The sequence below is a fragment of the Sceloporus occidentalis genome, unplaced genomic scaffold, assembly GCF_023333645.1.
Source record: "Sceloporus occidentalis isolate IW3139 unplaced genomic scaffold, rSceOcc1.0.p SCAF_5, whole genome shotgun sequence".
In the NCBI taxonomy this organism is placed as follows: domain Eukaryota; kingdom Metazoa; phylum Chordata; class Lepidosauria; order Squamata; family Phrynosomatidae; genus Sceloporus; species Sceloporus occidentalis.
The window spans coordinates 184,535,019-184,549,354 of record NW_028316985.1 but is presented as its reverse complement, the minus strand read 5'-3'; the positions used below and the strand labels follow the sequence as shown (position 1 = coordinate 184,549,354).

At 49.9% G+C, this 14,336-nt stretch overlaps 1 protein-coding gene across 1 annotated transcript in view; it reads left to right on the top strand.

The window, feature by feature from the left end:
* Positions 1–14,019, top strand: part of LOC149313276 (GDNF family receptor alpha-4-like) — a 165,152-nt gene extending 151,133 nt beyond the window's left edge. Inside the window, exons 7-8 of the mRNA XM_089526398.1 lie at positions 8,643–8,800; positions 12,427–14,019. Of these exons, the coding sequence (XP_089382524.1) occupies positions 8,643–8,800; positions 12,427–12,570 (302 nt within the window). The 3' untranslated portion in view covers positions 12,571–14,019. The remainder of the gene's footprint in view (positions 1–8,642; positions 8,801–12,426) is intronic.
* Positions 14,020–14,336: the final 317 nt, after the last annotated feature.

The window sequence follows — 14,336 nt, the reverse complement described above, 5'->3', positions numbered from 1 at the left end:
ATCCCTAGGCAAGAGGAAGGGGCTGTGTGCAAATCTCTAGCTCAACTAGCAGAGCAATACCTTGCCCCAATATTCAAGGTTTAATGGGTTTATTGCTATAATGTAGAAAAACTCTCCATGGGTTACTACGTATTTAGTTAGTTAGCTTCCTCTTTACTTAGCCTAGATGGCAAAATGGGCTTGAACTGGATGGCCTTTTGGGGTCTCTTCCAACTCTATTATTCTAAGAGCTGATATCACCAAAACTGGAGATTTTGCACTTTCATCTCCCACCAAGATATGACCCACAAAATAGGGTCTTAGCTTTGAACCCTAGATATACTTGGGAGAGGGAAGCAACCTGAAAACACCGCCAGGGATAGGACTTCATATGTCACTAGCCCATCTCTGTTTAGCCTCAGAAATGTTGGAAGGTCTCCAGTAGGAGCTTTGGAAACAGAGCTGAGTCATACGTCAAGATGTGTATCTCTGGCCCTGGAACGGGAGGAGTGAATTATTTCCCCCCAATAAGTGTCAAAGTCTATAAATTCTCTCCCTCTTTCTCCTCAAGGTTGGTAAATTATTCACATCACCGGACGGCTGTCCAAGAAAAGAGCTTGTCAAGACGGCAGGGGGGCTCCATGTCCTACATTAAAAAGGACAGCCCTAGGTTGGATTGGCTGTCAAAGGCTTGGAGGGAAAGAACAGTCACAAATATTCTGGTCCTCAATAGTAAATAAAAATAAAAATACATCAGCTTGTTTCTGGGCTCCCAAAGTTGCTAGCTGCTTTGAGTCCCACTATTGGGAGAAAGGCAGGATATATAATCATCATCATCATCATCATCAACATCATAATCACTCAGGGCAGTCGCTACTGAAGGGGACAAAAAGAGGACATTGCCCCCCACATGAGAATTCTGCCACCTCAAATGAAAGTATCCATCAGTCCCCAAATTTCTGCCATTGCTGTAACTTGTTGAGCATTCAGAAACAGAGTCTATGAAACATATTTTACTGCACCGTGTAGTCTTTACAATCAGATCCGACAAGCCAAAATCTATCCATTATTAAGTAAGATGAATGGAAGATCAGGCCTTTTTTATGTAAAATTCTTGCTGGAAGATAAATGCCCAAATGTCACTCTTGCAGTTGCCAAATTCCTCTGTGAGGAAGCTAGGATCAGAAGCCACTATGTATAAAGGGGCAGCTAGGGTTAGAATTAGTATTAGAGGTTGAGTTATAATTTAGCAACTTCCTCTCCTTTTGTTTTACTGTGTGGAATTTTGTGAACTTGTATACAGTATTTCGATGGAATACCTAAATTTGGCCCATAATAAATTATGACTTGACTGACAAAAAATAGAGTTTAGGGATCCAAAGAAAACAATCAGGCCAAGTGCCTAAGAGAAAGAGAGCACAGAAGACAGAAGGGTTCATGGTGCAAATGATTTTCAGGGTCTCACTTTTGAAAATCTAGACATGTTGAGACTGAAGGAAAATATTACTGGAAGCAGAATTCTTTATTATTATTATTATTATTATTATTATTATTATTATTATTATTATTATTATTCCCGCCTCTCCCTACGGATTACAAAACAATGGAATAACAATAAAAAACACAGCACAATAAAAACCAACTCTAAATAATCCCCTATCCCCCAAATAGTTGTGCCTTGCTTGTGCTACACAACCCTTGACTTGAATGGCAGTGTGGCAGGACTGCATCAAGATACCAAATGCCCATAGATATCCTTGCACAATACACATCTATGCACAACTATGCTACCTGCGAAACTCTGGCTGCATCTACACCTGCAGAATTAATATAAATGACACCACTTTAACTGCCAGAGGTCAAAGAATTTTGGTATTTGTAGTTCTGTGAGCTATTTAGCCTTCCCTATCAGAAAGCTCTGGTGCCACAACAAAGGACAGGTTGCTTACCTGTAACAGTATTTCTTCGAGTGGTCATCTGCGAATACATACAAATGGGTTTCACTGCGCCTGCGCAGTGCTGTTCGGAACCTACTGGAATCACAGGGCAGAGTTTACTCTGCCACATATTGAAACTTTTTGGCGGTAACTCCGCCCACCCGTTATAAGGCCCCTGCCTTCCCGCTCTTTTCCCCAGTTCCGCAATTTTTCCGCCAAGCAGGCGAAGGAAGAGAGCCAATGAGAGCAGGACACTGAGGGGATGGACGGGTGGGATTTGTATGTATTCGCAGATGACCACTCGAAGAAATACTGTTACAGGTAAGCAACCTGTCCTTCTTCTTCGTGGTCTCTGCGAATCATACAAATGGGTTTAGACTGACAAGCTTAGGTATGTGGCGGAGGGAGTGTCCTGAGACCAAAGCTATGGTAAACCAAAGGTATATTTATTACAAATAAACACCTTGAACCATAAAGAGTCAGTCTTTTGTTCATGCACAGATGAATAGCAATAAGTTTGCTGAACCTGAGAAGGGAACAGAGGTCATGCAAGACCGATCCCATAAGACTTGTGCAAATCAACATTCAACAGTATAAACAGTGTAAACTGTATAACACAAATACATCAGTAGTGCAATCAATGCAACCCCGAGACCAACACAGCCCTCCCGAAAGCTGCGTCTCGGATGGCCCTGGTGTCCAACCTGTAATGCTTAATAAAGGTGAGGGGTTGGGACCAGACAGCAGCCTTACAGACATCCTCCAAAGGAATCCCAGACAGGAATGCTGAGGATGCCGCCACAGCTCTTGTGGAATGTGACCGAACCCTGCCAGGGAGAGGTTTGCCCAGCAGTTCATAGCAGAGGTGGATGGTACTAGCCACCCATTTGGAGAACCTCTGCGTAGACACGGGCAACCCCTTCTTCGGTTCCGAGTAGCATTGAAAGAGTCTCTCGGACCGGCTGGAGGCAGCAGTTCTGTCCAGGTAAAACGCCAGCGCCCTCCTGACATCAAGGGAGTGGAGGCGTCGCTCCTCATCCGACGTCGGATCGGATGCTAGAGTGGGCAACACAATGTCCTGGCACATGTGGAAAGCAGACACCACCTTCGGCAAGAAGGTGATGTCCATACGGAGGACCACCTTGTCCTTGTGGAACCTCAGGAATGGTTGGTCCCTCCGTAAGGCACAGAGTTCGCCCGCATGACGGGCAGAGGTGATGGCCACAAGGAAAGCGGTTTTCCAAGTCAACAGTCTCAAGTCCGCTGTGGCCATGGGTTCAAAGGGCTTGGATTGGAGAGCGGACAGTACCGACTCCAAACTCCAAGCCGGTGTAGGTACCGACACAGGAGGATATAGGTTGGCACAACCCTTCAAAAAGCCCTTCACCAAGGGATCCTTAAAGAAAGACACCCTCCCCCCGAACTGATATTTAGCACAAATGGCAGAAAGGTAGCCTTTGACGGATGTGAGGGACAGCCCTTCCTCCAAAAGCGCCATCAAAAACTCCAGCACCACTGGAGTGGAAACCTGTGCAGGAGACAAGCCCTTCTGGTCAAGGAAGAGGCAAAATCTCCTCCATTTCAGGGCATAAGAACGCTGGGTGGAAGGTTTTCTGGCAGCCAGGATCACCGTCCTAACCGATTCGGGCAAGGCGGTCAGGGCTGGATCTTCCAGGCCACCAGCGGCAGGCTCTCGATGTCTGGGTGGAGAATTCGTCCGTCCTGGATCGACAGCAGGTCCGGACGGGGGTCGAGGCGGAGGAAGCATCTCCCGGAGAGGTGGAGAAGGGATGCGAACCACGGTTGTCTCGGCCACCACGGGGTGATCAGGATCGCCTGCGAGCGGTCCGTTGTCATTTTGGACACCACCCTGACGATAAGAGGGAACGGAGGGAAGGCGTAGAGGAGCTCCCCCGTCCAAAGGAAAGCGAATGCGTCTCCAAGGGATCCGTCGAATCGCTTCCTGGAGCAGAACTGGGGACAGTGGCTGTTCCAGCTGGTCGCGAAGAGGTCGATCCGGGGGGTTCCCCACCGATCGAAGAGGTAGCGGACCGTCTCGGGATGGAGCCTCCACTCGTGGCATACCGATGGAGATCTGCTGAGGCGGTCTGCCAGCTCGTTGTCCTCCCCGGGAAGGTGAATCGCCTGGAGGAGGACACGTCTTTGGATGCACCAATCCCAGATGCGGAGCGTGAGGTCGAGCAGGGTCCTGGACCTGGTACCACCTTGCTTGTTGATGTAGTACATCACGGTGGTGTTGTCCGTTCTCAGGAGGACCACTCTTCCTGAGACAGCAAACTCGAATGCCCTCAAAGCCTTCTCCACTGCGAGCATCTCCAAAGCGTTGATGTGGAGGAGCTTGTCTTGTGCGGACCACCTGTCCTTGACGACAAGGTCGAGCAGGTGGGCGCCCCATCCCTCCAGGGATGCATCGGTTGTCAGCGTCAGCTGTGTCTGGGGCTGATGGAAAGGCATCCCGGCGCAGACGTTGGAGCCGTCTAGCCACCATCTGAGGGAAGCGGCTATAGGTCTGGGTACCGTGAGCCACTTTGAAGGTGGGTCCTCCAACGGAAAGAAGACGGAGAGGAACCAGGATTGGAGAGGACGAAGACGCAGTCTCGCCCAGGGGGTGACGAATGTCGTCGATGCCATGTGGCCCAGGGCGACTTGGACGTCTCTGGCTCTTATCCTTCTGTGTGAGATGCACGGCCTGAGGGACGTAGCCAGGGCCTGAAACCGGTCCGGAGGAAGGAAGGCTAGGCAGTTGTCGGAGTCGAGGATGGCCCCGATGAACTTGACCTGTCTGGTCGGCGTGAAGTGGGACTTTTCCTTGTTGACCACCAGCCCGAGGGAATCGAAGAGGTGCAAGGCGAATGAGACTGCCTCGTGTAGCTCTTCCTGGGATTCGGCTGCAAACAGCCAGTCGTCCAGGTAGGGAAAAACCAAGAAGCCCCTCTGATGAAGGTATGCCACCACCGGTGCCATGCACTTCGTGAAGACTCGTGGGGCCGTGGCCAAGCCGAACGGGAGCACGTTGTAGTGGTACGAGTCGGAGCCGACAGCGAAGGCGAGGAATCTCCGGTGGGATTCTCGGATCCCGATGTGGAAATAGGCGTCCTTCAGGTCGACAGTCGCGAACCACAGGTCCTGGTGGAGGAGAGGCAGAATGGAGGCCAAGGTTACCATTCGGAAGCGACGGTAGTTCAAAAAGAAGTTCACTTGTCTCAAGTCCAGGATGGGCCTAACGCCACCATCCGCTTTAGGTACGGTGAAGTACCTGGAGAAAAAGGCCCGAGGATGTTGGTCGGGCGGCAAAGGGGAGATTGCCCCCTTACAAAGCAAGGTGCGCACTTCGTCGAGAAGGGTGTCCGAGGGGGGAGTGGACATGAAGGCTCCAGTTGGAGGGAGCTCTTGGAACTCGAGGGCATAACCCCTACGGACGATGTTAAGGACCCACGAGTCCGATGTTATAGAAGCCCAGGCGTTAACATAGGGCCTCAAGATGTCCAAAAAGAAGAGGGGTGAAGGGGAGACGAAGCGCGCTGCGTCCCTTCAGGCTCTCTTCTTCCCCTGGTCGGTATCCTGCCGGCGGGACTTGCGGTACCGAGGCGGGAAGGTGCGACGGCCAGAGGAGGAGGAAGACTGCGAAGGGAAGCGCTGTCTCTGAGAGCCTTGGTGCTGGGGCTGTCGGTCCCGGGAGAAGGTCCCTTGTGACTGACCTTGCGGCTGCCACGGGCGCTGTCGCTTCCGGAACGGAGAAGCCGGTGCTGAGGACATGCCGTGCTTCTTCGCCGCCGCCTTCATCCTGAACTTGCGGTTCAGGCGGTCGTCGGTCTCGGCGTGGAAGAGGCCGGTCCCGTCGAGCGGCATGTCCTCAATGGCCGCTCTAACCGTCGGGTTGAGGTCGGAGGCCCTGAGCCACGCGTGGCGCCGAAGAGCCATGGCAGCTGACATGGACCTCCCGGAGCAGTCCGCCATGTTCCTGGAAGTGGTGATTAGCCAGCTTCCGATGGAGTGCGCCTCGTCTCTGATCTCCACCAGCTGCCTCTGGATGTCATCTGGGACGTCCGGAACCATGGGAGAGATCCGTTCCATGAGGGTTTGGATGTAGGCCCCCATGCAGGCGGTGTAGTTGGCGGCCTTGACCCCAAGAGCCGAAGCCGAGTAAGCCTTTTTTGCCAGTCCATCAATTTTCTTTGCCTCTTTGTCGACAGGGGAAGTAGCCTGCTTCGGGACGAAGCTGTGCTGGGCTCCCTCCACAATGGCCGAGTTTGGTCTGGGGTGTTCTGCCAACCAGGAGCAACTCGCCGGGGCGACCCTATAGAGGGATTGGACCTTGCGGGAGGGTGCCGATAGGGCGGCCGGAGCATCCCAGGACCTTTTCACGATGGTCTGGAGAGAAGGAAGGAGAGGAAGGCATGGCGGAGTGGGGACCCGTCCATGCACCCTACGCTCGACCGGGTCCTCTGCGTCGTCCCCCGCGGCTGCGAGCTCGATGTCAAGGGCCCGTGACATCCTGACCACGTGCTCTGTGAAGGCCCTGACGTCGTCCGACGGCGAAGACGGCCCTGGGTTGTGCATCCTCTGAGGGGAGGCCGAACCCGAGAGGACATCCTCGTCCGAGGGTGCCTCCGAAGGTGGCAGCGGTTCGTCTTCAGAATCCAGGTCGGAGGAGAGGGGGTCCGTCACCCTGACCTGGGATCTCGGGCGGGCGAAGTCCACTGACGATCGGGAGCGTCTGCGGGATGAGGACGGCGACCTCTCACGAGTACGAAGTGGAGACGGCGACCTCTCGCGTCTACGGGACGGCGATGATGACCTCTCGTAGACCGACACGGTGGGAACCGATCTGGCCGGGTCGGCTCGGTCTACGGGGTGGGGGTTCAGCCTGGTAAACTCCCTCAGGGCTCTGTCCTCCGGCACCGACATGTAGTAGCGGCGCGACTGCACGTCATAAAAGAGGTCCGGGATCCCCTGTATGTGGGCCAAGTGACCTTCATCATCGGTCGCCGGATGGGAAGGAGACCGATGAACAGGAGAGCGAGGGGCGTCACCCGTCCCGTGGATGAAGTCCAAGGCCGGGGGAGGCAGGGATGTAACCGGGGTCCCCTGGTCTACCGGCGTCGGCTCCTGGTATGGAGCTGGCAAGGCGGAGGCGCGGGCCTGTCTGGAGTGGGAGCGCTCCTTGTCCTTTGCCCTCGGCGGGTCGGTGGTGGGCCGATCCTTGGAGGGCTTGGCCTTTTTAGGGGCCGGATCACGGTCAGCCTTGTCATGGTGCCTCTTCTTCACAGGCTTGGGAGTCTCCTCCGATGGGAAGAACGGGTTGTCCGGGAGGTCCAGGAGGACAGCAGTCGGTGTCGATGATGAAGGCCTCGGGGACCTTGCTCCTTGAACCGGTTCGGTATGCTCGCTAGGCATCGCATGCCGTGGTCCCTTGGATGCCTTGGAGGACGAAGGCGAGGCGAGATGGACCTCCGGTTTGGGAGCCTCCTTGGAACGGGGGCCCTCCGATCCCTCCTTTGGCTTGGAGGCCCGTTCGGTACCCTCAGTCCCCGATGGCTTATGGGGGCGCTTGGAGGGTTTGTCGGTGGCACTGGGCGGTTTGGAGCCACGGGCCACATCGGAGGTGGTGGAAGGAGTCCCGGCTGGGACACACACCACGCTGGGGACGGCGGCTCTCCCCGATCCCACGCTGGAGACACTTGCCCGAGAAGATGAAGCGGGGGGCGGCAGAGGCGGGACAGAAGAAGACCGCGGACCCCTTTCTTGCAATTTCCCCAGGGCAATCGCCGAAGTAAGCCGGGACTCACGGTTTTTCCGGGCCTGGGAAGAGAGGGATCTGCAGAGTGCGCAAGCCTTGGGGTCGTGACTTGGACCAAGGCAAAGCAGGCAGGTGGAGTGCGGGTCCTGAACGGGCATCTTGCCCTTGCAAATGTCGCACTTCTTGAAAGCCGCAGGCATTTCAAAGTCGCCAAGTCGATGGGAGATCCGAAAACGAGGTCAACAGCGAAGTTACCAGGGGCGGGAGACAAAGAATGGTCAAGATACAGTCCGAGGTCAAAAACGAAAGTGATTCCAAGCAAGCAAAAGCAAGCGAAGGTTCCTCTGAAGCAGCTAGCGCGGCGGAAAAAAGGAACTGGGGAAAAGAGCGGGAAGGCAGGGGCCTTATAACGGGTGGGCGGAGTTACCGCCAAAAAGTTTCAATATGTGGCAGAGTAAACTCTGCCCTGTGATTCCAGTAGGTTCCGAACAGCACTGCGCAGGCGCAGTGAAACCCATTTGTATGATTCGCAGAGACCACGAAGAAGAACTACAAATCCCAGGATTCCATAGGATGGAGCCATTACAGGTAAGGCAGTGTCAAACTACACTAATTCCATTTCCATAAAAGACCTTACATGTGCGTAAGGCACCAATGGGATTCCAGCCATTTTCTTTCCATTTAAACCATCCGTGTTATTTCTACATTTGCACACAGAAAGACAAACCACAGCATGAGGTGCAACAGGAACACAATGAAAACTCTGTCTCATGCAAATAAATACACAATCAAGGAAAACAACAGTAGAGACACAAGGTACAACGGCAACACACTGAAAATTCTGTCCTGTCCGCATAAAAGGAAAATACAGCTCAGATCCAATCCCACCTTAAGCAAGGTCTTGAGATTCATAGCAGAGGCACGGAAGTGTGGCTCTCAAACTCTCCTCCTTTTTTCCCCTTTAGAAAATGCCATCCACGCCTTTGGCAATGGGACGTACCTGAGTGCCGCGTTGGGCCCTTCCATACCTCCGACAACACAGATGCGCAAACAGGAGCGGAACGCCAACAAAGCGGCAGCCACCCTCCGAGAGAACATCTTTGAGCAGCTACAGCCCACCAAGGTAGGCAAGGAATCCAAGTGTAGGCTTTTTGCTGAAATCAGTAGCTAACCCATCAAGTTAGTAACTAGTTTTTATCATTTCAGCAAGGCAGATCTTAGACTAGAATTGTACCAGAGCTATCCAAGGTGCTCAAACTATCTGGGAGAAACAGTTCCATCTTCAGTATCTTTAGAGTTCAGACTAGAAGCTGGAGCAGATTGCATTATTGACATGGAAACCACCAGCTCCCCTTGGTCTATCCCTCCACGCATACACACATGTGTACACCCAGACACACACATACACTTTACACATTAAAATGAAGTTTTCACTAAAAGGAAGCAGTGACTATTGACTCCCATGCCACTGAGGCATTGAATACATTCCAGGTTTTTGCCTGAACTTTAAATAATGGTCCAGGGTTATTTTCTAAATATGCTAAAGAGTTCCCATACCTAAGATCAAACACTGATCAGAATGATCGAGAAATCAGAAGAAGACTAGGAATGTGGAGGGTAGCCATGAAAGAAAGAACTAGACAAAACCCTACAGACTTAAGATACACAAATGAACACTAAAGTTAGGATTGTCCAAGCCATTGTATTCCTCATCACCATGTACAGATGCAAAAGCTGGACAATGAAAATAATGGTTAAAAAGAACATGAACTCATTGGAGCTGTGGTGCTGGAGGAAAGTGCTGAGGATACCGTGGACGGCCAAAAAGGCAAACAAATGTGTCCTTGGACAGAAGAAGCCAGAAATCTCCTTGAAAGCCAAGATGATCAAATTGAGGTTGCCGTACTTTGGCTACATCATGAGAAGGCATGACTCACTAGAAAAGATAATAATGCTAAGAAAGGTAGAAGACATCAGAAATAGAGGAGGACCACATGCCAGATGGATACTCAGTCAGAGAGGTCACAGGCCTGTATTTGCAGGACCTAAGCAGGGCAGTGGAGGACAGGAGGTCTTGGAGATGTCCCATCCACAGGGTCTCCATGGATCCGGGTTAACTCCAGGGTGATTAACAACAAAACACTCTAATCCTGACTCCAGGGCATTCAAGGATTGCCCTTTATCTTTCTTTTTCTGCACAACAATTGCAAAAGAATTTTGGTGCAGAATTTCAGGACTTCTTTTTTCCTACATTTTTGCAAAATGGACTCATTTTTAATACTCATTTCCCAGCGTGTTTGGACATAGTTCCCCCCATCATTCCTAGCACGTTTTTCAAGGTGTGTGCACTTTGGAAAGGCATCCTTTCTTTTCCAGGCACATCTTGGAACTGGGAAGCTCAGGGATTTCCGATTGCGATTGCTCACCCGTCCCAAACTTAGGTGTGCATTTGCTTGTTTTCCCTTTTGGAAAGTTATTTACGCATTGCGAAGGCAGATCCGATCAGACTGCCTTGCTGGAATGCTGCTTCCTTTAGCTGCTCTGTCTGCTTCCATGCTTGGAGCTGAACTTTATTAGCTGTATTTAACTCCTCCTGGGGCCCAGCAGCTGTGGGATAAGAGAAGAGCTAAGCCGATTAGACAGCAGCAACAGAAGGTTTCAAAGAAACGGCATCTGACAAACCCACTCCCAGCTCACAGAAAGGGGCTTGTGATGCTACAGCTCTGTTGGAAACATGATCTCTCTCTCTCTCTCTCCCTATCTCTGCTGAGACCAGGGAACATGGAGATTTTGCATTAAATCAAACTCCCTGCTGGATTACAGTCTTGCTCCCAACTTTCAGAAAGCCAAACCTCTCGAACAAGGAAGTCAGCAGCCATGGCTGTAGCAGGGACGGGGCTATGTGCATCCCAGACACCACAGCCTTCCCTGACCTAATGTTGGCTGTGGGATGATGGGAGCTGTAGTCCCCAACACTGGGAGGACAGTACCACATCTGAAGGCTGGCCAAGCAAGAGTATTGGTACCTGCAAAGCTCAGTGAGCCAATGTGGTGTAGCCATTTAAGTGTTGGATCATGTCTCTGGAAACCAGGGTTCAATTCCCGCTCGGCCATGAAACCCACTTGGTGACCTTGGGCAAGTCACATGCTCTCAGCCTCAGGGGAAGGCAATGGCAAACCTTCTCTGAACAAATCTTGCCAAGAAAGCCCCATGATAGGGCCAACATAGGGTCACACAATTTGGGAACAACTTGAAGGCACACAACAGAGAGAGAGAGAGAGAGAGAGAGAGAGAGAGATCTGTGAAATTCAGCCAAACAGAGACTTGCAGACCGGTCAGCTTGGAAGCCAGTGTGGTGTAGTGGTTTGAGCATTGGACTACAATTCTGGAGACCAGGATTCGATTCTCCACTCAGCCATGGAAGCCTACTGGGAGACCTTGGGCAAGTCACACATTTCCAGCCCCAGAAAACCCCATGATAAATTCACCTGAGAGTCACTATTATTTGGAAACAACTTGAAGGCACACAACAACAACTTGGAAGAGCAGCTCTGAAAGAACTAGATGAGATCTTCAAATGCAAAGACCTCTCACTGAATTCTAAAATTAGGATGGTCTATGCCACTGTATTTCCCATCACTATGTATAGTGAGTGCTGGATGGTAAAGAAAACTGATAGGAAGAGAATCAACTCATTTGAGATATACTACTGGAGAAGAGTTTTCCAGATACCATGGACTGCCAAAAAGACCAATAAATGGGTGCTAGAGCAAATCAAGCTTCAATTTCTCCTAAAAGCCTAGGTGACTAAACTGAGGCTGTCGTACTTTGGACATATCATGAGTAGGCATAACTCACTAGGTAAGACTGTAATGTTTTTCAAGGTAGAAGAGGAATACTGCATTACAGGTCAATGGGCTCAATCAAACCTACACTAAGTCTTCAAGACCTGAACAGGTCTGTTGAGGATGGAGAATGGAGATGTCTCATTCATAGGGTTGCCATAAGGCAGTTAACACAGAGACACAGTGGAAGGTACATCAAGGGTGATGTAGGCCAGTCCCTGCCAGTGCTAGAAATCCATCACTACAGTACACTAACCTGAGGCCATCTAACCTCTGTTGGAAAAATCCCACAATGAAGGAGAGTCTATTGCCTTTTCAGTTGGTTCTTTCTTTTCCCCCAAGGAAAGGGAAGGCTGAAAGCTACTTAAAAGAAATGGTTTGCCTCATGCGCATGGGTCTCCTGGCTCTAAAGGTTTAGATATTGGGGAAATGACTCTCCATTCTGCACCAACAAACACTCCTGACAACATGGAGCATTTTTATTTGGCACAATATATTGGAATTTTTGTTGGGGGGTCAGAAAATAAACCAGTTTAAGGCACATGTATACACCAGACTGAGGGCTGAAGTCTGCAAGATGGAGATCTCCTCTCTGTCCCAGTCATGGGAGAAATACACTATGGGAGGACATTCATTCATTCATTCATTGGATTTATATTATCTCACATTTCTCCCAAAATGGGATTCATGGAGGAGGGCTCTCTCAGGTATGGCACCCTGATATGGAATAACTTACCATTAGAGCCCCAGTCAGCACCAATGACATTTCACTCTAGACCCACGTCAAAACATGGCTTTTTATTAAAGCCTGTGGAGTCTAACCAATCATTTCATGTATGTTTAATATGGTTGGTTTTTTAAAAAAAAATAATAATAATTTTAATCTTTTTAATCTCTCACCAGATATCAGCCGAGGAGAAAAGCTTACGAGATGCCACTCTTTTAGCATCCGATGCCTCCAACACAGCCTTGGTGCTGACCATGAATGGTTGCTGGATCCTGGGGTGGGTTGCCTCCACCAGTACATACCTCCTGGTGTCCATGTGAACTGGACTGAGCCCACACTCAAGAGCTGAGACTGAACTGCTCTTCGTTGTTGTCGTTTTTCAATATGGAGTGCTGGGGTGAAAGATCATGCCAGCCTCCATCTTCCTCCTCATCGCTCTAAGAAGGAAAGAAACTCATCTCATCCAGTTGTTTATGATCACCTTCCCTGGGGAGCAATGCTGTCTTCATCCAGGGAGGTTGCCAGAGATCAGACCCTTCTGAAGAAATCTTTGTGATCCCTCACGGACCCGTGCAAAGGTCACCCTTAAGACTAACGCACATTACCTTCTTTTTTTACGTTGGCAGGTCAGTAAAAGTTGCCAACTTTGGTGTGATAAAGCAGCTACTGTCAGAAGCCAAACAGGATGCAATCCTGTCACCATCTTGGAGTTTGTGTTTATGTGCCTTCTTATGGCAAACCTATCACGGGCTTTCCTTGGCAAGATTGATTCAAAGGAGATTTGCCACTTGCCTTCCTCTGAGGCTGAGAGAGTGTGATGTGCCCATGGCATTCAGTGAGTGAGTGGGGATTTGAACCCTGGTCTCCCAAAGTCCTAGTCCAACACTCAGAGCATTACACAATGCTGGTTCCCTCCCTGCCATCTTGGAGAACCACCTACAAATGGGTCAGTAGCTGGACTGCTTCATCATGCCAATCTTGTCAACTTCTGCTAATAATGTCACCCAAACACTTGATTTTTTAAAAAAGGGTTGAATGATTATACTTTGAGACTGGGAATCAAGAGGAAAATGCTTGGATGTGCTACATGGCCCAAATGACAAGATCCAGGCTACTCTCATTTCATGAGAAATGGAAACAATGGATTATCTATTGAGGAATGGGTTTGCTTTGAGAATATATGCTTGTTTGTTGTTTCATGAGAACTCCTGGGACCAGAGAAACTGAGTTTCGGGCTCTCATGAGGGGGAAAAAAACTTCTTATGAGCAAGCCATTGATTTCGTTCCAATGGAGCATGTTCATGGACAAAATCCTGTCTTATCTGGTAATATACAAGAGGCAAACCAGCTATGTATCTGAAACCCTACCATCTACTGATGTGTTGCGTGGTCCTCCTAGAGACTTGTGTTCAAGCCAAACTTGTGTTGCTGAATCCATCACCCTGAGAGATTTTAAGAGACGGTTTAGCTTTACTGCAGAGTGTCCCTCAACATAATTTGATCCAGAAAAAGAGGCTGTGGAATCAATCTCAAACATTTTGGTACTCAGAATTTGGAAGTTCAGCAGATGCAAAGACGTTATACTTGGCATGTCCAAACACCAGCAGACACCAGCATCTGATGTGTTCCAAGGTAGAATTTCATCCCTGGGTTGTGAGTTCATACATCCGGTTGCCACTGTCCCACTGAACCTATGAATAGTCTTCTTGGAGAGTTTTTCAGGTTGATCTGTGATTGGATTGGGTTAAGTTTTGGGTTTTGTTTTGTTTTGTTTTATTTTGTTTTTTTTTTTTTTCATTTTTGACTGATCCATAGATGAAAGTCATCACTGCAGGCTCCATTCCACAGGCAAGAAAGTGTGAACTGGGTGGATGAATATAGGTTTCCACACACTTCTCATGCTCCACATTTCAAATTAGTAGGAATTGCTGGTCCCTCTAATGCTGGATGGCCAAGTTATGGCCCCTGGTCCCATCAAACCCACCAACCGTCTCCCAAAACTCCTCAAACCGTCCAAAACATGAAAATACTACACATAAACACACAACAGAACCCTGCACTACCTCCCAATATCTCTGCTTTCCTC